Source organism: Meles meles, chromosome 21 (genome assembly GCF_922984935.1).
Source record: "Meles meles chromosome 21, mMelMel3.1 paternal haplotype, whole genome shotgun sequence".
NCBI lineage: Eukaryota > Metazoa > Chordata > Mammalia > Carnivora > Mustelidae > Meles > Meles meles.
The window spans coordinates 29,397,422-29,419,468 of NC_060086.1; the positions used below are offsets into that span (position 1 = coordinate 29,397,422).

A 22,047-nucleotide genomic window follows, 5' to 3' on the forward strand; every position below is an offset into this window, starting at 1 on the left:
ATGACAGCAAATTTTCTGCTGTGCCATTTAATTATGACCTTTAGTGCAACACGCATGCTATTTCCTGTGCCATTTAGAAAGCACGAGTGTTTTTCCTCCCACCATTAACTTTCACACAAACACGCCATCATATCACTGGTGCCTGTCCTCAAATGGCATGGTGACAGTTTTGTTTTCATCTCAGCTTTTGGTCATAAGATACCTTTCACTGACATGAAAGTATTGTGAATTTTTTTTTCTTTGGTCTAAGGGTATAACTTAGCTGAAAAGACATTTCACCCTAAGCAAGCTTTTCTTTTCTAAAACACCATCTTTGTCTCATTGAAGGTCTCGGCTTTAATGATGTCTTTCATGAGCCTTTTCCCCTGGGGTATGGGACCAGATAGGCAGCAGGGAACTTTTGTTCCTTGTGCTTATTTAGTGGTTTATTTTTGCAAATGAATCTGACCAATTCTTTCCAGTCAAAATTAAAAGTGAAACTTTTCTTGTTCTCAATATCATAGCAAATAGTTTCATTATTTCTGATTGGCTTGCTCAGTTCGGACTCTGTACCACGAAAGAGGATGATGCCAGATTCCCAAACAGGAGTAAAGCTATCAGGCAATATGATGTAATCCACAACCATTGAAAGGTGGGGAAGAAAACAACCTCATGGAACTCTGATTAGAGCACGCGGTAGCTTGCATTATTGGTCCCAATTATTACTCTTTTCCCTGGAAGAGAACTGTGCATCTCTACTCTGCCATATGGTTTGCAGTTTCTGCCTAGGGGGGTGTCAATTTCCCCATAGCACTGCTAGTTGGCTTGGCCATGGACTTGCGTTGGCCAATGAAATGTGAGCAGAAGAAATGCTTGCCACTGCATGGATCAGCCATTGCTCTTCTCTCTCTGCCATGAGAGTGAGGGAGCAGGCTGTTCCTTCATCCTGGGTCCCTGAATGAAAAACGACAAGGAACAGAACCAAAAGTGACATGCAGCTAACACAAAAAAGGTTGAAGATAAACATCTGCCATCGTAAGGCACTGAGATCTGAAGGTTATTTGTTACTGCAACAGAACCCAGAGAGAGCTGACTAATTCAGAATACTGGCGGGAAGTTGGGACAATACCACATAGGAGCACGTATAGGTCAGGACTCTTTCACTTACAAGTATTAGAAACTTAAGTCAAGCTGTCTTAAGTAAAAAAAATTAAAAAATTTTTAAAAGGCTTAATTAGGGGCGCCTGCATGGCTCAGTGGGCTAAGCCTCTACCTTCGGCTCAGGTCATGATCTTGGAGTCCTGGGATTGAGCCCTGCATCGGGCTCTCTGCTCAGCGGGGAGCCTGCTTTCTCCCTCCTCTGCCTGCTGCACTGCCTACTTGTGATCGCTCTTTCTCTCTGTCAAATAAATATATAAAATCTTAAAAAAAAAAAAAAAGGCTTACTTAAGAGGGGTAGAGCTGGCTTTAGGCACGGCCATATAGAGAGGCCCAGAACAATGCCACAGAGTGAAACATCCTTTTGAAAGATTTTTAGGTCTAGAGTTTTTGATACTATGATTATCCTTGATTTTAAACCTTTCCTTTTCACTGAATAGTTTATTTAATAAACATGTTTATTTTGTATGTGATAAATCTTACTTTTATAAACCTAAGAAAAAATTTTAAGGGTTGTCAATGTCTATATAAAATAACTACATAAAGGGGCGCCTGGGTGGCTCAGTGGGTTAAGCCACTGCCTTCGGCTCAGGTCATGATCTCAGGGTCCTGGGATCGAGTCCCACATCGGGCTCTCTGCTCAGCGGAGAGCCTGCTTCCCTTCCTCTCTCTCTGCCTGCCTCTCTTGTGATTTCTCTCTGTCAAATAAATAAATAAAATCTTTAAAAAAAAAAAACTACATAAAATACAGTTATTTAAAGAAAAAAAATCACAGAAAAGAAATGGATAACTGAGAAAGGATGGACAGAGTGAAGAGCATGCTAGATTATGGGGAACCTGTAGGAGAAGGGCCCACCATTATGTGAAAAGAGACTGGTAGCCCCCCGTGACAAATGACCCGAACCTACCAGCTGTGATCTGGCAATATAATGACATCAAGCAATACAGACATCTGGGTCTGGTAGAATTTGTCTTACCAAGAACATTAAAATAGAGCCACGCTCACGTTTTGGATGGCTCCCCAGGCTGGTAGACAGGGTTCTCTGAGGCAATAAATGCTAACGCACACATAATATACAGAGTACCATCTTCTACAGCAGCTGCGCTCTGAAATCAGTGCATAAGATGAAAATCCCATCTTGTCAAAATTTCCCCTTAACAAACCTTAAATTACCCATAGCATCTTTCAATTAGTGTCACATAGCTGGTGTTCTCCCAGTCTGAGCCCTGAACACTCTAAGTGCCAGGTGATCTAAGAGACAGTGGAGCAGATGGGTTAACCATTCTTTTTTTTTTTTTTTTAAGATTTTATTTATTTATTTGACAGAGAGAGAGTTCACAAGCAGACAGAGAGGCAGGCAGAGAGAGAGCGGGAAGCAGGATCCCCGCTGAGCAGAGAGCCCGATGTGGGGCTCAATCCCAGGACCCTGAGATCATGACCTGAGCTGAAGGCAGAGGCTTAACCCACTGAGCCACCCAGGTGCCCCTGGGTTAACCATTCTCTATGGCATGGCCTCAGCCCCCAGGCCGCCTGAGTTCAGTCCTGTTTTGTTGTTTGCTAGCTTGTGACCTCGAGCAGGTAAGTTATCTTTGTGCCACGTTTCTTTCTCTGAAATACACTGTCATCAGGACAGCTAGTATTCATGGAATACCCAGTGTTCCCTTAGGGATCTTGGCCTCCCTTGAAGTTGGTTTGGGTTCAGGTTCTGTGAGGAGAGGTGAGAAGGTTAAGAACATTCTAGACAGAGAAGGTTAAGAACTAGGGTGCCGGGGCGCCTGGGTGGCTCAGTGGGTTAAAGCCTCTGCCTTCAGCTCAGGTCATGATCCCAGGGTCCTGGGATCGAGCCCCACATCAGGCTCTCTGCTCAGCAGGGAGCCTGCTTCCCTTCCTCTCTCTCTGACTGCCTGCTTCTCTGCCTACTTGTGATCTCTGTCAAGTGAATAAATAAAATCTTTATTTTATTTTAAAATTTTATATAAAAAAAGAACTAGGGTGCCTCTTCCTTTCTTTCTTTGCTTCAGTGACCTCAAAAATCATATATTCTAAATAGTTATAAACCAAAGGGCTGTCCAACCTGCGTCAGTCTTTGTACGAGCACAAAGTAAGCCATTATTGAGTATTTCAGCATTATTTACTTATTTTTAAAATTTTTTTTTTTTTTTTTTTTTTTTTTAAGATTTTATTTATTTATTTGACAGATAGAGATCACAAGTAGGGAAAGAGGCAGGCAGAGAGAGAGGAGGAAGCAGGCTCCCTGCCAAGCAGAGAGCCCGATGCGGGGCTCGATCCCAGGACCCTGGGATCATGACCTGAGCGAAAGGCAGAGGCTTTAACCCACTGAGCCACCCAGGCGCCCCTATTTTTAAAATTTTTAATGTATTTGAGAGGGAGAGAGAGGAAGAGAGAACATAAGAGGGGAGAAGGTCAGAGGGAGAGGAAGACTCCCCATGGACAGAGCTGGGAGCCCGACACAGGACTCAATCCCGGGACTCCAGGATCATGACCTGAGCCGAAGGCAGTCGCTTAACCAACTGAGACACCCAGGCGGCCTTCCAGTGCTGTTTATAACTGCAACCAAGCCTAACATAGCCTGACGAACACAAGGGGGTATAAAATTCCCTACTCCATAGGATTGTTACCCAAGTTAAATTAGGTCTTACTTATCAATTGTTCAGAATAGTACCTGAGTAAACACCACATAAACGCTTGGTTGGCAAGTAGTTATGTAGGCAGACAGACATACAGATGGACAAACAGAAGGAAGCAGTTGCCTTATGAGCCGCTCATATTACAAGGGGCACATAACACTGGGAACCACTAAGGAAAGAGCTGAGTCATGTGTCCTATTTGTGCTGAACCTCCAGAGTGGAATGGCAAGGGGAACTGCTTGAATTTCCAGAAATTTTATTTCCTTCTCTCTCTCTCTTTCCCCCAAAAGCATGCCATTGAATGAGTATAAATTAAGGGCATGCATACTGCAATCCAACTGTACACAAAAACTGTCCATGAAGACAGGACCACGTTTATCTGTGTCATATTTCCACGGTGTAGAGTAAGAAGGCTTCTTTTTATCCAATAAGCAGTAACCAGCCAGCTTGTGAATGTGTCTGCTCTGTAATTTTAGAGCACATTTCAGCATTCAATACATATAAGCTGAATAAAGGAACAAATAAGTAACTCCCTTTAAATAGCTGGAACACAGCTGTTTGTATACGTATCGGTACCGGGAAAATGGTAGCCCCTTCCTAGTTGGACCAGAATCCCGCTTAGGTAAAGAATTAGTTTTGTTTAGATGAAAGACCATTTTACAGATGAAAAAAACTGAGGCTCAGAGAGATGAAGTCATCTCTGCCCAGCTAGAAATGGTGAAGCTTGGTCTGGAAGGTGGAGATGCGATTCCAGAGCCCAAGTTCCTAACCCCTCCTCTTCTACTGTCGCCACTTCGTCCTCCGGGATACTCTTGCACCACCTTTGACAGCTCCAGGACGTGACCCGCTGTCATCTTCTCCAACCCATCCCCCACCAGCCTTCTCAGATACTTCAGAATTCAAACTGATGACACCTCCCACACCATGGCCTCCAGTCCACTGACTCCATGACCCCCATCTTCCATTGTGTCAGTCACTCCATAGAACAGCCATGTCTTAGAACAGGTTGTCCCTGAAGACTGTCATATCACAATTTTCCAAATCCCCACTCTGATACTAACCTCCTCTAATCCTTCCATCTTTCCCACTTACTCACATGTATTTATTTTTTTTTAAGATTATTTATTTATTTATTTGACAGACAGAGATCACAAGTAGGCAGAGAGGCAGGGCGGAGAGAGAGGAGGTAGCAGGCTCCCTGCTGAGCAGAGAGCCCGATGCGGGGCTCAATCTCAGGACTCTTGGGATCATGACCCCAGCCGAAGGCAGAGGCTTTAACCCACTGAGCCACCCAGGAACACCTGTATTTTTAGTCCTTATGCAAGACTAGGATTTGAGAAGGTTACTGGTATCTAAAACAGGGCTCAGCAAACTATAGCCCATGGTCCAAATTTGGCCCAGCACCTTTTTTTTTTTTAGGTTTTATTTACTTATTTGACAGAGAGATACGGAGAGCAGGAACACAGGCAGGGGGAGTGGGAGAGGGAGAAGCAGGCTTCCCACCAAGCAGGGAGCCCAATGTAGGGCTCAATCCCAGGACCCTTGGATCATGATCGGAGCTGAAGGCAGATACTTAACAACTGAGCCACCCAGGCGCCCCAACTCATCACCTATTTGTATAAATACAGTTGTACTGGAATCCAGCCATCCCTGTTTATACATACTGTCTATGACTGCTTTCATGCTACAATGGTGGAATTGAAGTCATTTTAACAGAAACCATATGTAGCCTGCAAAGCCTAAGAGATTTATCCTGCTCTACAGAAAAAGTATTTGTTAAATGGAAAAGTATTACTGGAGCCTTGTTCTTAGGGCAAGCCCAAGGCTCTGATCATGTTAATCCTCCTTCTCTTTGGTGCTGGGGAGAAGCGGATTTGGCATCAGAAGGAGGATGTGAAGGTCAAATGAGGCTGCGGTGTGGGAACTGTTGGGGAGTCATGCACATTCAGAGCCAGGTGTCAGGAAGGGCGACCAAGGCCACCCCAGTACCACTCTCACTTGGTCCACGCCTTCTACTCTTGTCTTGCCCACAGAGTCACTTTCCTTCCATGCCATTTGAGTTTCTCAGCATGATCACATGAAAACTCATTGTCCCCCACTGTCTATCACTCCAGCCACCTCCAGTGGAGAACACCTCTCAGCCCTCCCGGTTGACTCTGCCAGTCCTAAGATACCTCCTTGCCCACGGCATATCCATCATTCAATCAAGCGGTCATGAGGAGCTTTGAAAAATCTCATTGTTTCTTTTCCTTTTAATTTTTTATTTTGGAAAATTTCAAAGACACAAAAAAAGTAGACAGAAAACAAAAATGAACCCAAGTCACCATCAGCCAGCTTCAAATATACTGTTCTGCATGTCAGTTATTGAATGTCACTCCCCCAACCCTGTCCACAGACATCATAATACTTCATCTTTCATTCATAAATATTGTAGCATGTTTCACTAAAAGGTAATAACTTTTTTAAAATCATGACTATGAAAATGATGATCATACTTTAAATAAAAGAACAATAATTCTTTACATCATCAGCTGCCTCCTAATTTTTCTTTCTTTGAATCATGATCCAAATAAGATCTACCTACTGAAATTTCAAAATCCATACAGACCCCTACGGTCCCCATTTTAATATCTCCAAGTTTGGTACGTTTGTTACTTCCAAAGTGAACACATAATGGAGTGTTTCTCTCTCTTTCTGAAAATAGGTTGTTAAATCATTATTAAATTTATTTATTTAAAATATTTTATTTATTTATTTGACACAGAGAGAGAGAATACAAGAAGGCAGAGCAGCAGGCAGAGGCAGAGGGAGAAGCAGGCTCCCCATGTAGCAGGGAGCCTGACGTGGGGCTCAATCCCAGGACCCGGGATCATAACTTGAACTGAAGGCAGACACTTAATGACTGAGCCATCCAGGCTCCCCTCCTTAACAGAATTTCAAAAATATGGTAGTTTTTGAGAAAAACCTAAGATACTATTCTTAGAAAAGTTAACCATGTTTTCCCTTTATTTAAGATCCCCTCGGCCCAGTCTAGACCTTTCACTATATTAGCTTTGCTAGTCTTCAACCCTGATTTTACCCAACCATCTATTTTCTCCACCCCCTTTCCAGGGTTGCAGAGGGTTGCTGGTGATAAATCACGTAAGCAGGCTGTTTATATGCACCCCAAATTCAGGCCATCAGCTGGGCCATCCCTATTTATCCCTAGTTGATTCCCCATCAATTTCACAATGGCAGCTGCTACAGCCCCCTCCTCCATCCCCCACAAGCCTCCAGAACCTGCCTGGGCCTCCCTCTCAGCAGATGCCTCCACACCTACACGAACAAGCAGAATGACAGGACCCACCATGAACTTGCTCAGCTTTTCCCCTTCCACCTCAAATTTCCTTTCACTTGTAGCTCTGGTCTCAGAGCAACACATACATCTTCTTATATCTAATATATGTGTATACATACGTAGAGAAGCCTCTGAAAAGAAGTCCACTAAAATGTCAACAATGGTTAGATCGGGGAGGCTGACTATTAGGTGAGTTGCACCTTTATCTTTTAGCTTTTCTGCTTGCTTTTACTTCTTTCTCTGAGCATGCAACATTTTTGCAAAACCCATAATACCATTTCGAAATGTCAGTGATCCCCAAGAAGATGTAGGTGATTCCTATGAGTGAGGGACTTTCAATTTTCCCATATTCTCCAATACCCTTTGAGGTAGGCAATGGTGCCTAAACATGTCCACATCGTGATTCCTAGAACCTTATGTTACCTTTACAATGGCAACAAGGACTGTGCAGATGTGATTAAAGACCTTGGGATGGGGAGAATATTCTGAATTAGGTGGGCGAGCCAATGTAATCAGAGGAGTCCTTCACAGTCGAAGAGGGAGGCAAAAGAGAGTCAGAGAAATGTGGCTAAGCACCAGGGATCAGAGATAGGCTGGCTATCAAGTCGGAGTATCAAGAGAGTTGCTGGCTGTCAAGTCGGAGGAAGGCACCACCAGCCAAAAAGGAAGCCTCTAGAAACTGCAAAAGGCAAGGAAATGGGTTATCTCCTAGAGCCTCTGGAAAAGAATGCGGCCCTGCCCGCACCTTGATTTTAGCCCAGGGAGACCTATGTCAGGCTTCTGACCTCCAGAACCCTAAGAAAATAACTTTGTCAAAGCCACCAAGTTTGTGGTAATTTGTTACAGCAGCAGTAGAAAAGTAATATACTCCTACTCCCTCGCTGCTGGTCATTCAAGTCAACACAAAATCTAAGTGCAAACAACGACTTGCTTTGCGAACAACTAGAAGACTAGCCGTGGTCACCACTGCCAACCACGTGACTTGGAGTAAGTGCCTCCTTCACTGCGTCTCTGGAACCAGCTCTGGGTACTCCAAAGTTTAGCTGTGGTCCATCTCAGCTCAATCTGTACATCTGACATGGGAACCCGGATTCCAAAGTCAATGTTTCTCTCCATACCCCACTTCTGAGCTTTAGGCCAATATTCCCAATACGGATGTCCTAGAGACACCTCAATCTCAACGTGCCTTACCCTTGAGCCTGCTTTGCTGCCAAGGTCTTTTTCTTCTACCATGGGCCTGCCATTTGCCCAGGAAATCTCACCTTTTTAGGCACATCTCTTCTCTATCCCTAAACTCATCCCACACCATCCATCCACTCTACCCATCCCAGGTACCTCCTTTTCCATTCCTGTTGTCCCAGTTCAAGAGGGTAATCAGGTTCTCCCCAGTTTCACATATCCCCTGCATTCTTGGGAGTTATCTTGCCAAAACAGACTGCTCACATTACACCTCTGCTCCAAAATCTTTTAATACACTCTCTTGCTTATGGAATAATGCCCAAACCTCACGGTTTTACTGAAAACCAAAATCCAGCCCCTAACTCCCCTCCAGCCTTATCTGCTATCCCATCCCTGTATCTTCACATGCTCTATGAGCCAGCTATGCTGGTTTCCTGTGCCTGGATCAAGTCCTGCCTTCTCCCACTTTCCTGCCTTTGGCCTTGAGTACCCTTTTCTGTTGTACCTCTCTTTCTAAGTCCACAGAGTCCTTTGACGGCATCTGTAGCACTAGTAAGCCACAGGTTACTACAGGCTGACTTCGCTCGTGATTTCCTTTGCAGGTGCATCATTTCACTGCATCTTCCTAATTTTCCGAACTAAACATTTCACTAACAAGGAAATGGAGGTTCCAGGTTACAGAGTGACCTGCTGTGGTGCTTTTAAAATACGTCTGCGGGGCGCCTGGGTGGCTCAGTGGATTGGGCCGCTGCCTTCGGCTCGGGTCATGATCTCAGGGTCCTGGGATCGAGCCCCGCATCGGGCTCTCTGCTCAGCGGGGAGCCTCCTTCCCCCTCCCTCTCTGCCTGCCACTCTGCCTATTTGTAATCTCTCTCTCTCTGTCAAATAAATAAATAAAATCTTTAAAAAAAAAATAAAATAAAATACGTCTGCAAAGGGTCTGATACTCCTCACTGCAAAAGGTAGAGCCTAATCACACTCCCTTTGAACGTGGTACTTGAACTGTACTTAGAGACTCACTTCTAATTAACTAACCGGATGTGGTCGAAGTGCAGGTGTTTGGCTTTCCAGATCGGATCACAAAAGGCCCTGCAGCTTCCTTCTCGGTCTTGAGTCTCTCATCGTCAAAGAGGCATCACCACATTGTGAGGCTACTCAGCAGCCCATGGAAAAGCCCATGTGGAGAAAAACTGAGGCCTTTAACCACCAGCATGTGGGGAAGCCATCGTGAAAGTGACCCCTCTGGCTCAGTCATAGCTTCAGAAGACCACAGCCCCTGCCACATCTTGACCGTAGCAAAGGAGAGACCTTGAACCAGAACCACCCGGCCGAGCCGCACCTGAATTCCTCATCCACAGAAACTGTGAGATAATAAGTATTTATTGTTTCAAGCCCCTAAAGGTTGGGGGTAATTTGTTACATGGTAATAGAAGCTAAAACACCTAGGGTCATGTGACAAGTAAGTGGTAGACTAGCGATTTGAATGCTGGTTTGTCTGTCCCCAGAGTTCATGCTCTTAACCCCAGTCCAAAGCTGCCTGACGTGCTAGTTTATATTTTGCTTCCTTTATAAAACATTGACGGAGTTTTCTCTCAAAATTCATCTTCCTCCAATCTGTACCTTTAAGCCCTATCCAAAATGACAATTTATTGCACCCCCAACAATCACTATATTTGCCCAAGACCTACCTCATTTTGTTTGAAACTTCCCAGCTCCTTTCAGCTTCAGTACCTACATACTAGTGTTGTTGCTAAGATTAAATGAGATAATATGTGTGAAAGTGCTTAGCAGAGGAATGACTAAATTATACTATCTATTACCTCAAGCATACTATTTATACTAGTATAATATAATTAAGCTATTTATTTAGACACAGCCTGTCTTCTGCTGTGGGGATGAGGTCTTGACTCTGGCTGTATATAAGAAACACCCAGGAAGCTTTAAAAAAAAACAACCAACAACCCCAAACAACAATGCCTAGGCATTAATTAATTAATTAATAGGTCTTATTTACCAGGTCTTGGGTGAAGTCAGGCAAAAGCTCCCCAGATGACTTTGTAGTGCAGCCAAGGTAGAAACCCACTGGGTTAGGTCAGAGGTTCTCAACCAGAGGCTACTTGGTTGGCTCCTTGCTGTGCTCAACTCCTCGTGCCCCTGACATTTGCTAGTGTCTGGAGATATTCCTGCTGGTGATGGCTTTAGGGAGGTGCTATTGGCATCTGGTGGGCGGAGGCCAGAGAATCTGCTGAACATTCCAGAATGCACAGGCCAGCCCCACATCAGAGAATTATCTGGTGCCAATTGTTGATAGTGCTGAGGTTCAAAACACCTGGATTAGATATTGTTTCCCAGGTCCTACCCTCATTCCTACTTATCTCTCTGACTCATCTGGTCAAAAATATCTTCAAGAAGGATACAGTACCTGAGTCTTTGCTTCTCAAAACCAAATCTGGGCACCAACCAGCTTGGCCTCTGCCCTAACTGGGCTGGCTCCAAGCCTGTCTGGAGGGTCTGTGAATGGTCATATGCTTCCCCAATTCCCTTCAGTGCTTTCACCTGGTTGTGAACATGACTTAACCCAGAGCCATATTTGATTCATCTCAGTTTATTCTACAACACCAGGCTCTGTGTTTGCACGAGGTAGGTGTTCAATAAATATTTATTACATCAAATTAGATTAATATAATTTACAGGTTTAATATGCTTCTTGGCATCTCTTTGGAAGGTTATGAAAATAGAGAATACAAATGCCAGTTAAGGTGAGGGCTCTTATGCTTTTGTTCTTGCGGAGTTAAAGTGAAACGATTGCTTTGGCTACTTCTCAGTATACTTATATGTGCTGCCAGCGGAAGTTAGCAACCATTTTAAATTACGATATTTGTATAATAAGTGACTGGGGATTTGAGAGGACTCTTCTTTAAAGAAGTTCTCATTATCTTTAAGATTCTTTTTCACTGGGTCTTAGAAGTGGGAAAATGTTTCATTTTCAAGGCAAAGCAACAGAATGATACTGAAAAAACCTGGTCTTAGAAAAACATGCAAATCTTCCACTTATTAGTCACTTACACTCAATACATTTTGGGTCTTCCATTTTCATAGTGGGCAAAATCAGGCACAGGTTTAGAAGATGAATTTAAAAACAAGGTTTTCCAATATCATTCTCCTTTCAATGTGTAGCTAGTCTCAGATTTTTAAAAAACTGGTAATGGGGCACCTGGCTGGCTCAGTTGGTAGAGCATATAACTCTTGATCTCAGGGTTATGAGTTCAAGCCTCATGTTGGGTGTGGAGATTACTTTTTAAAAAAGGGGGTGCCTGGGGCACCTGGGTGGCTCAGTGGGTTAAGCCTCTGCCTTCGGCTCAGGTCATGATCTCAGGGTCCTGGGATCGAGCCCCACGTCGGGCTCTCTGCTCAGCGGGGAGCCTGCTTCCTCCTCTCTCTCTGCCTGCCTCTCTGCCTACTTGTGATCTCAGTTTGTCAAATAAATAAATCTTTAAAAAAAAAAAAACCTCAGGGTGCCTGGGTGACTCAGTGGGTTAAAGCCTCTGCCTTTGGCTCAGGTCACGATCCCAGGGTCCTGGGATCAAGCCCCGCATCGGGCTCTCTGCTCAGCAGGGAGCCTGCTTCCTTCTCTCTCTTTCTCTCTCTCTCTCTCTCTACCTGCCTCCCTGCCTTCTTGTGATCTCTGTCTGTCAAATAAATACATTAAAAAAATCTTTAAAAATTAAAAAAAAAAACCCTCTTAAAAAACACTGGTAATACCTGGGGTACATTTAATTCTCAAAATTAAGAAAGTCAAGAGTTTGAACTTGGCATTCTCAAGAAGGGCAATGTAAGTTAAAAAAAGTGACATTTGAGGGTTAAGGGTCTAATTTAAGGTCTTTTGTTTGGTATAATGTGGGGTTTTATGAGACTCACTTAATTTTCTTTTTTTTTTTTTCTCACTTAATTTTCTAATGCCTTAGTTTCCTGAAATTGTTCTTGCAAAGGGCTGGCATGAAAACATTTCAAAGCAACAGGTTAAATATATATCATTTTCTCTTAAGTGAGCTATCTTTCTTCCACCTGTGGCTTAAAATAGTAGACCACTGCTTACATGTCATCTTCCACGTGAGATCTTTTTTGACCACCCTATGCAAAAATCAAGCCACCTTAAATACTCTGTATTCCCCCCTCAGTGCTTTATTTTTCCCTACAGCACTTAATTATTTACTTACTGTCTGACATCCCCCACTAGGATATAAACTCCATTAAGGCAGGGATTTGGGGCTACTTTGTTTACTGCTTTACCTCTAGCATCTAGAATGATGTTTGGCACATTGTAGTACTCAGTAAATATTTATTGTAAGAATGCGTGTATTATGCAAATCTAGAAATGAAATATATTGCAACACCATCAAAGGCATGAATGAGATATAACTAAATCAACAGGGCTAGATCTCAAAAGCATATATTTGAGTCAAATAAAAGCAAGTTGCAGAATAATGCATATATTTCCTCATCTGCAAAATAGGGCTGGTAATAGCATTGTTATGAAGATTAAGTTAGTTCATTAGTGTTAAATGCTGAGAACAATGACATAAGCATTCAATAAATGTTATTTCTCATCATCATTCTATTGATGAAAATTCACTTACGGCAAGTAGTACTACTAATTTTTTATGATATAATCTAGTTTTACATTAACCACGAATTCTATGAGCTCTGCAAGGATGTACTATAGACTAAACTGATTACGTTTGTGAGGAGAGAAGACTCATATTAGAATGATGGTCAAAGACAGTTTTAACTGTATCTGTCATGCTCTAATATTTTAAATGTAGAATTGATGGGTAACTAAAAATTAATGTTTAGAAAAGTTTAGTCATATTTCTGGAGACATAATAACCTTGAGAGGGGGTGGGGAGGGAGGGGAAAAGGGAGGAAGAGGAAAGGTGAGAGTACAGAGAGATGAATTACTTAGGATAAAAATTTTTTAAAGTTTTCTGCTTTATTTTTGAAGTGCTTTTTGAATAATCACCACATGGATAGGATGTTCTTAGCCTAGGCTGAAAATAACCAGAGACAAGAGCCACAAATATAATTGACTGGAGTCCTGGGTGAGTTACATGAGTTAGCTGGATTGGAGAAAACAGTCATTAACACAATCTTAAAATAGGAATAAATTATTTGAGGCATTGTGTTGGTACTTACTGATGCTTCAGCCACTGGTCCACAAACGGAATGGAGAAGAATTCTGTGAAAGCCTCCCCTATCCTCTTTGGATTTTGACTGGTAACCATGCCGTATGTTTGGTTGACAAGAAAACAATAAGCAAAAATTCAAGTCAATTGTTGCTATTCTGTTTGCAAATTAACACTATTGAATCCTTAGGGTCATTGAATATTCAAAGACAAGCAAAACTTACTTGTATAACCACTCGGTCAGAAAATCACAGGCAATGAATTTGGTTCTTTTTCTCTAAAGAGAAAAGAGAGAAGAGAGAATTAAATTATACTCTTTGTCCACATGTCTGAGTAGGACAAAGGAGGAGAGGATAATTGCTTTTTTGTGTGTAAGGGGAAATATGCACAGGTCTTTTAGGAGGTTTATAAGTATATCAACAAACAGTAACTTGGGGTGATGCAAAGACTTCTGAAGACATTTCTCTAGTCGTCTTTGGACAAGCACATTTTCTGACAGCAGGGACTGATAAAAGATAGTGCACATAGTAGGAGGCAACTACATGCTTCTGGAATTATCACAGAAGAATTTTATTTAAATCTAGAACTTGAAGAGCACCTGGGTGGCTCAGTCGGTTAAGCATCTGACTCTTGATTTCGGCTCAGGTCGTGATCTCAGGGTTGTGGGATTGAGCCCTGCACTGGGCTCCTCACCCAGTCACCCCTGAAGACACAGCAACTCTAAAGAAAATGAATAAATTTTGGGTTCTATTAGCAAGGAAGAAGGGAGATGCTGCTGGCTAGACCACCGATGGCAGATTCCTAACGACACTGTACTAGATCCTGGATCCAGCTATACACAAAGCCCAAATTCCCTGGCTCATGTCCTCTGGTATATGAGCAAATATATGTATATATATATTTTTTTTTCTTTTAAGATTTTATTTATTTATTTGACAGTGAGAGAGAAACAGTGAGAGTAGGAACACGAGCAGAGGGAGCAGGAGAGAGAAAGCAGGCTTCCGGCAGAGCAGGGGGCCAGATGTGGGGCTCATCCCAGTGTCCTGGGATCATGACCTGAGCCAAAGGCAGACACTCAATGACTCAGCCACCCAGGCACCCCACGAATGTATTTTTTTTAATTAAGTCAGTTTGCATTCGGTTGTTTATTGCTTATAACAGGAAGAGTTTTAACTCCTGTTCCTTTCTTCTCTAATCCGCTAATCCCCATTTGTCCTTCTAGATGCCAAGAAAGAACCCATTTACAAGAATTCTGATTTTTTAAAGTAGAAATTAGTGATATAATTCTGGACAATTTTTCTTCATTTTCTTCTCATAATATTTTATCATGAATATTTTCCTACTTTTTTCCTATTTCCCCCCCTTCACTTCAAAACAGCCAACTCAGCTTTATAACCCTAGATGAGCTTGAAAAGATGGTTATGAAATTGATTCTCACCAAAGAGGAAAGCTCCACTTAATATTTTTTACTGAAAGCTTTATTATAGCTGTTAGTAAATAAAATATGGTGGTGTCTGAGTTACTGGAGATTGTTTGCCGTCTTTTACCTTCTTGCTGATAGCCTTTTATTAAAAAATTGAAATACTCCTGGCCAGGGTAATAAAATTAAATGTCCCAGCCCATGGAACGGGGTTTTCTAAGCCTGCCTTGCAAGAGTAGGTTATCCCTTCAAAGAGCCATCTTTAACCAAAATAAGAAAATACTTGTACAACAATGCAAATATGTATCTAACATGAACTACCGTATAATAATTTAAACAATCCAGCAATTGTAAGATGGCAATGTCTCTCTCTCCCGTCCTACAAAAGATGCATTGTTCCCTTGGCATTTACTGCGCCCGTTTGGTGGTAAAGATTCCTTCTACCAAGGGAATGCAGCTTGACTTACTCTATTAAATCGACTTTTAAAATAGCCAAATAGTCTGATGTATGAAGGTCATGCAGACAGATTTAATCACTTTTGATGCAAAGAAATAAAATGGAAGAAATTGTGTTTTCCTTCTGTTCTGGGCAAGTGTGGACGTGCCGTGCATACTCAGACACATGGAACAGTGGGGATATTGTTCAGCTGTTGTTTAGTTTAAAAATTATCTGCCGGGGAGCTGAAAGAGAGAAGGGAAAGCAAATGAAAAGTTGTGGTGAGTGAAGAGATAAGAGAGGAAGTAACCAAGAGAAAAATTAAGGAGCGAGATTAAGAAAGTGTGGGCACCCAGGGTTTACGTAACGTGGACAAAACACTGAGTTCAGGATTGTTAAAGGGTGAGTATGTCTAAGTTTGGGCAGGCAGAGGAAACAGTTAAGACAACCTCAAGGTTAAAAAGCAATTTTTTAAAATCCAGAATTAAAAGGAAAAAGACTAAATGTCAAGGGAAAAGGCATCATCGTGTCATCATGAGTCGGCAGCTTAATTTTAAATGCATCCAAAAAACAAGGTAGATGGATGGAGGGATGGACTGGTGGACAGATATGCAACCTAATAGATATACAACCAAATAGATATGCAACCAAATAAAGCAAAATGGTAACTATAGAATTGAGGTGGTAAATATGTGGGTGTTCCCCCTGCAAGGCTTTTAGTTGTTCTATATGCTGGAGAAATTTTGTACTGAAGTTCAGGGAGGGGTTGGCGGGGGAGAACATCATCCAAAAAGGCTGAAACCCAACAGGGAGAAAAGACAGAAACTAGAGTTCAATCCAGGGGTCATGTGGGGTATGCGTGCAGGAGACAGACTGGAGGTGCAGAGACTGGGGAGAGAAACTTCTAGCACTGGCCAGGCACTGAATCTGTGTCAGGTATGAATGTACTTCCACCCTAGAAAGGTCAAAAGTACATGCTGTGAGGTTTGTGAATTCAAGTGTGGCTCGCTATGACATTGTGTTCGTTGAGACTCTGGGTTTGCAAGGGATAGAAATATGCTCAGGTTACCTTGGTTACTGGGTTTTGTTTTGTTTTTTACAAATCAGTTAAGGATAGATTTTGCTATCTGAGAGGCTTTTATCATCCACGGTTTATTTCTGACTCATGTTATGTGAACATTTCAATCAACAACTGCTCCGTGTTGTCTTTACTCTCTCTGAAATATCACTAGTTATCAAGTGAAAAGACCATGGTGAACCATGCTTTGACTCTCAGAGCGTGTGTTTGGAAATGACATATATCACGTCCATACATTGCTTTGACCAAAGCAGTCACGTGGTCTCTCCGTTAGAAGAGCCCACAAACATCTGTGAACACTAATATATTCTATCTGGCACAGGGAGGTACTGTAAAGGTAAAAGGAGTGGAAGGAAAATGGGAATTCCTCTGACTGGGGGCAGGTCTCCCGGAGAAGTGACCAGTGTCCATGGCTGTTCAGGGCACAATTTCTGGCTAACCACAGTAGCTTCGTCCATCAGTAGCTTTGTGACTCAACAACAATTCTCGTTCTTGATCTGTGTGGGACTCAGCCCTTTGGCATTGCTACTCCCCAGGAGGAAGAATCTGATTGGGTTGGTAAGGAACAACTCAGGATAGGCCATCCCTATTGGGCAGAGCAATTCTATCAGATCATTTTATGGTCACTTGGCGTCCTAGAGTGGCTGCCTACAGGAATAAGTGACACTTATTCCTGGCTCTCTCATTTGCAGCCAGGGTGATGGGGACGTGGACAAGGCAGGGACAGAGGACTGAAGTTAAGGCTGTGGGTATGGCATGCACCTAGAATGTCATAGCCTCCTTTCCCACACTGGTGTTCTCCACAGTAAATTGCCACATGCTGGAGACCCCCCGCCCAGACAGGACAAAAGCGATAAATAACTCAAGCTAGAAATGAGTACATACTTGGACGATAACCAGAGGCCGAAATACTTATCAAAGCAAACCTCAAACAGAAGTCCAGTTTTTCCCCCAGTGCATTAGAATTTCATTAGAGAAAAACAATACTTCTCAAAAGAACCTAAAAATATGTACTCATAACACAAAGTATTAACCAAGACTTTCAGCAGAGGTCATGTGGTCATTTCTAAAAGTGTTCTTAATTAAAAGGAGTAATGCTAAAATAATTCTACCACACCTTTCCTGTGAGAATCTATTTTTTCCATTCCTTAGAAAACTTTTTCAAACAAAAGCTGATCGTATTTCTAACTCCTTTATTAGTCAAGGCCAGGAAGTAGAGTTTCTTCCTTCACTGACCAAAGCCCTTGCACTCTTTAAAAAAGATATTTGGGTGTTTTACTAAAAAAAAAAAAAAATTACAATAAATGACCATTAGGTGGTAAGGACTCTAAGAAGAAATAGAAGATTGTTTTACTGAATTATTCATAGTGGCAAATTTTAGTGTCATGAGATCATCGAGTGACTTATCAGGAGTTAGAAATAATTTCCTGATACTAACTTTTGTTTACAACACTCTTCATTGTAATGGAATTTGATGAGCAACCAAAGCGAAAGGGAAAATTTTATGCTACGTGAGATAGGATAGGGAAAGAGATGGAAAGTCTTATCACCTCTATCCAGACTCTGCATTTAATCCATATTCAAAGCTGAGATAAGCTTTATTTTTAGGCATCATTTTACTCACACAAAAAACTCCTGATTTCTTTCCAAATTACGCAAGGTGCACTATTCCAGTTTGGCCTTGTTCAGTAAACATTTACTGAGGACCTACTATGTGCCAAGCCTGTATTGAACACTAGAGATAAAGAAATGAGTAAGCCATGGCCCCACTGTGGTTATTAATTTAGTGTCCAGCAGCCAATACCAGGCTGGGCTGTAGCAGTGATGAATAGAGAGGATTAACCCCCTCTCCAGCTCCAGGTGTGAACCCCGATAAGGCAGTCCAGATAATCCCACCCCACCTGCCACTGAGACCTAAACCAATCTGGTCCACATTTATCCAGGCCCAAGAGATTCACTGAATGGAGAATGGGTGCGCAATCAATTTCAGACTGATAAGGTATGAGAGGAGATGTGCTGGGGCTTCTGGGAAATAATTTCCTTTGCTTTTCTAAATGAGCTTGGTCATTCTCTCCTTGTTGCTGAAGTAGGTAGGGGCAAAGCCTAGGCCAGTGGCAGTAGCTGTTTTGGCCCTCTGAGGGAAGCTAGCCTGAGGATAAAACCAATTCTGCAGGAGGTCAATCAGAGATGCAGAAGAGAACCAAGTCCTCGATTACGTCACTGAGCTCCTAAATCAAACCAATCCTGAGATCTTCCTTCTCTATCTCACAACTGTCTAGTTCCCTGAACCAATAGCAGTTTTCTGCTATTTGCAGCATAATGAGTCCTAGCCAAGATAGCTGCCCAGTATTCCTTCTGCCTTCTTTTGGTAACTGGACCCTGAGTTCCTTTTGGGGATCTACCCTTCCCCAGTTCTAAAGCTTTGTGCATTAGGTTAGGGATCCTTCCCTTTGCCCAACAGCCCATTGCCCACTAAATTCCCTGGTTCCAAGGACTGACTCCGAAGTAGATAATAGACCTGAGTCTGTTCAATTAGAAACTCTGGAAGATACTTTCTCTTTCTCAGGTACACTCGAGCCTATGAGACCTAGGCTGGTGTCACTGGTGGGGACTGCTTGAAGGTAGAGGCAAGCCAGAAGAAACAAAACCAAGAGATGGAGAGGCAACCATGTCATGAAGACATCATCTGGGCTCCCAGATCAAGCTGTGGAAGATCTCCCCGTGGGAGAGCATGTACAAAAACAAACAAATGAAAAATCTTTTTCACTGAAGTGAGTTGATGGAGTTTGAATGGAGTTTTCTGCCATTTTGAGGGGCTGGCCCTCAGAGTAAACTGGCAGATATGGGACCGGTTAGTTCGACATACTTAACACAGCCAACTAAAACACACTCTTTTGACTTCATACTATTTTTTACTGATAACAATATCAACCTTTTATCAAAAACTGCTTATGGCAAAAATTATTAACCTCACTCTGAGTGCTCAAAATATTTTCAGAGATACATTGGAAAGAATTCCCAGGTGAAGTTTACAACAGAGCCACTAAGCCAGCTCTGTTCAATATATCAGTCCAATTAAATTCTCATTTAGTTCTGACCTTTCATGTTCCAATTAAGCTAATCCAAAGGCATGGCTCAATGTCAGGGGATCACCAAGAACACTGAGCCAACTGTAATGTCTAATCTTTATGATGATATTTATGTGTTTCAAACTTAATTTGCTCCAGTGGAATACAACCCAATTCATGACAGAACAGGAATGGTATTGTAGCCTTTTAATCAACCATCAGTCTGAGAAAAATGCTGAAGTTCTATCTTAACAATTGCACGGTTGATTTTCTGCCTTAAGACCTCTTCCCCCTTCAGAATCACATAGACGGTGGGCAGCCCAGGGGTCCCAGGGAAGGCAGCTATAACTATAAATAGAAGACCAGGAAGGTCAATGTCAACAAAGATTCAACAAGGAACAAGCAAGTCTTTATGAAGACTCCACCCCATGAAAATTCCTCAGTATCAAAATTATTTGCAACCTAGCTTTATAGACAAGATTCTAAGAGATCAAGGGGTCTAGAGCACTCTCTTTAAGATCTGTCCTCTGCTCAGAGAAGATGGAAAAATTGGTCAAGTCCTGTGCAAAAGGAAGCTTCTGGCAGAGGCTCTGATGATCCATCTCACCATTCCTGCCTGAAACAGGATTTATTCTTTTTTTTTTCACGGTCAACCTGGTCCCATTTTCTCCATTTTCTCACTTGCTGCCAGCTGCCTCTCTTCCTGAATCCCTCTTTCAAAAACAGTCCTGAAAGACAATGGCTACCCCTTACTGAACACTCCCTCTGTGCTAAGGGCCATACATGCAACTTCTTATTCAATCCTCTCAAAAGCCCTGGTGAGGTGGGTACTAGGATTATTACCCTCACCATTTAACAGATAAGAAAACTGAGACTCATGGTTTAAGGAATCTTCCCAGGGGCCCAGCACTAGCAAAAGTTGGAGGGGGAGATTCAAGCCCACATGTGTGACTCCAGCACCCCTACGGTACCCTTCATCATTGTGTTATGTCAGAGCCCTCCACATGGCTGAGTCTAATCTCCCACCAGTCTTTAACTCCCCACAGGGCAGTCTCAACCCTCCTCTTCCTTACCTACTGCCCTCAGTTTTAGTCTTCTATTCCAAGCCTAAGGAACCTTTCTCCAACTTAATTTTGTTCTTATGTTATGGCTACTTTTCACTGTAGCTATGCCAGTCACTGAGCTAAACATTTTAAATGCATTATCTTATTTAATTCTTTAATATTTAATAAATATTAATTAATTAATAGTTTAATTTAATAAAACTCTCTTATTAGTACTAACCATAACCATTACCATTATTATTACTTCCATTATTAACCATTATTATTACTTTTAATCTTAGGAAGATTAAAATCACAAGGTTCCAATGCTAGCAATGTCCAAAGTCACATATCTAGAAAGAGGTAGAACTGGGCCCTAAATTCAGGTGAGTATAGCCCTAAACTCTATGCTTATTCATGATGCTTCCCTTCCTCTGCCTCCCATATAAGAGCAGCAGGTACTACTACAAAAATCTGGGTAGTTCCAGGTTTTCAGAACAGGGGTTGGCAAACTTCTTCTTTAAGAGGCAGGTGTAAATATTAGACTGTGTCACAACTCTTCAACTTAGCTCTACTGAAAAAGTACAAAAGTGGCCATAGACAATCTGTAAAGGAATGAGTGGGGCTGAACTCCAATAATACTTGTTTTACAAAAACAGGCAGCTGGCCCCATAGGCCGTAGTTAGCGGACCTCTACTTTAGAACACTATCAATCACTGATAGATGATTTTTCGTGAAGAAATATGGAAAAATCCATAGTTATTGATTTGGGACACAGAAATGTGATTTTCAAGAAAGCTCTGTTTCACCTACTTCCTGGGTAACCCTTTTATTATTCTAAGGCATTAACAGTTTAAACATCTGTCGGATCTGTTATTAGTTTATGATTTGAGTTTTCTTGTTCCTCAAAAGTAGCAGGAGAAATTGCAGCTCTCAAAACAACCAAAGGGTCAATGACTTATTTTAAGGAGGTTCTTTTATATAGTTTTATTTTTTAATTTTAAAAAAAGATTTTATTTATTTATTTCTTTGACGGGGGGGCGGGAGAGAGAGAGAGAGGGAAAGAGGGAACACAAGCAGGGGGAGCAGGAGAGGGAGAAGCAGGCTCCCCACTGAGTAGGGAGCCCAATGCAGGGCTTGATCCCAAGACCCTGGGATCAGGATCTGAGCTGAAGGCAGATGCCTAACAACTGAGCCACCCAAGCACTCCTAAGGTAGGTTCTTTTAAAAAAGAATCAATTGAATCTTTTTTTCATTTTTTTTTAAATGGCTCCCAATCCTTTAGACATTAATTCTCAAGAGAAGTTTGGGACACTAGCAGTCTTCCTTTCTTTCTTTCTTGGTCACCGTGGCAGTGATTCTAGCAGCTTCTTCAGCCTTGGAGGGCTTTCATATTGCATTCTCAGGTTCTGAGCTCACCATATTATTTCTAAGAGTTATGTTTAGATTTTTACAAATACATATTATGTTTAAAAGGCCCTAGTATTTTTAGAATGATGAGGAAAGTCCATCCTTGG

The 22,047-nt window shown here is 42.1% G+C and overlaps 1 protein-coding gene across 1 annotated transcript in view; it reads right to left on the reverse strand.

The window, feature by feature from the left end:
* Positions 1-22,047, reverse strand: part of IQCK (IQ motif containing K) — a 120,281-nt gene that overhangs the window by 77,728 nt on the left and 20,506 nt on the right. Inside the window, exons 5-6 of the mRNA XM_045992958.1 lie at positions 13,710-13,762; positions 13,496-13,573 (exon numbers count right to left, since the gene is read on the reverse strand). Coding sequence (XP_045848914.1) covers positions 13,496-13,573; positions 13,710-13,762 — 131 coding nt within the window. The remainder of the gene's footprint in view (positions 1-13,495; positions 13,574-13,709; positions 13,763-22,047) is intronic.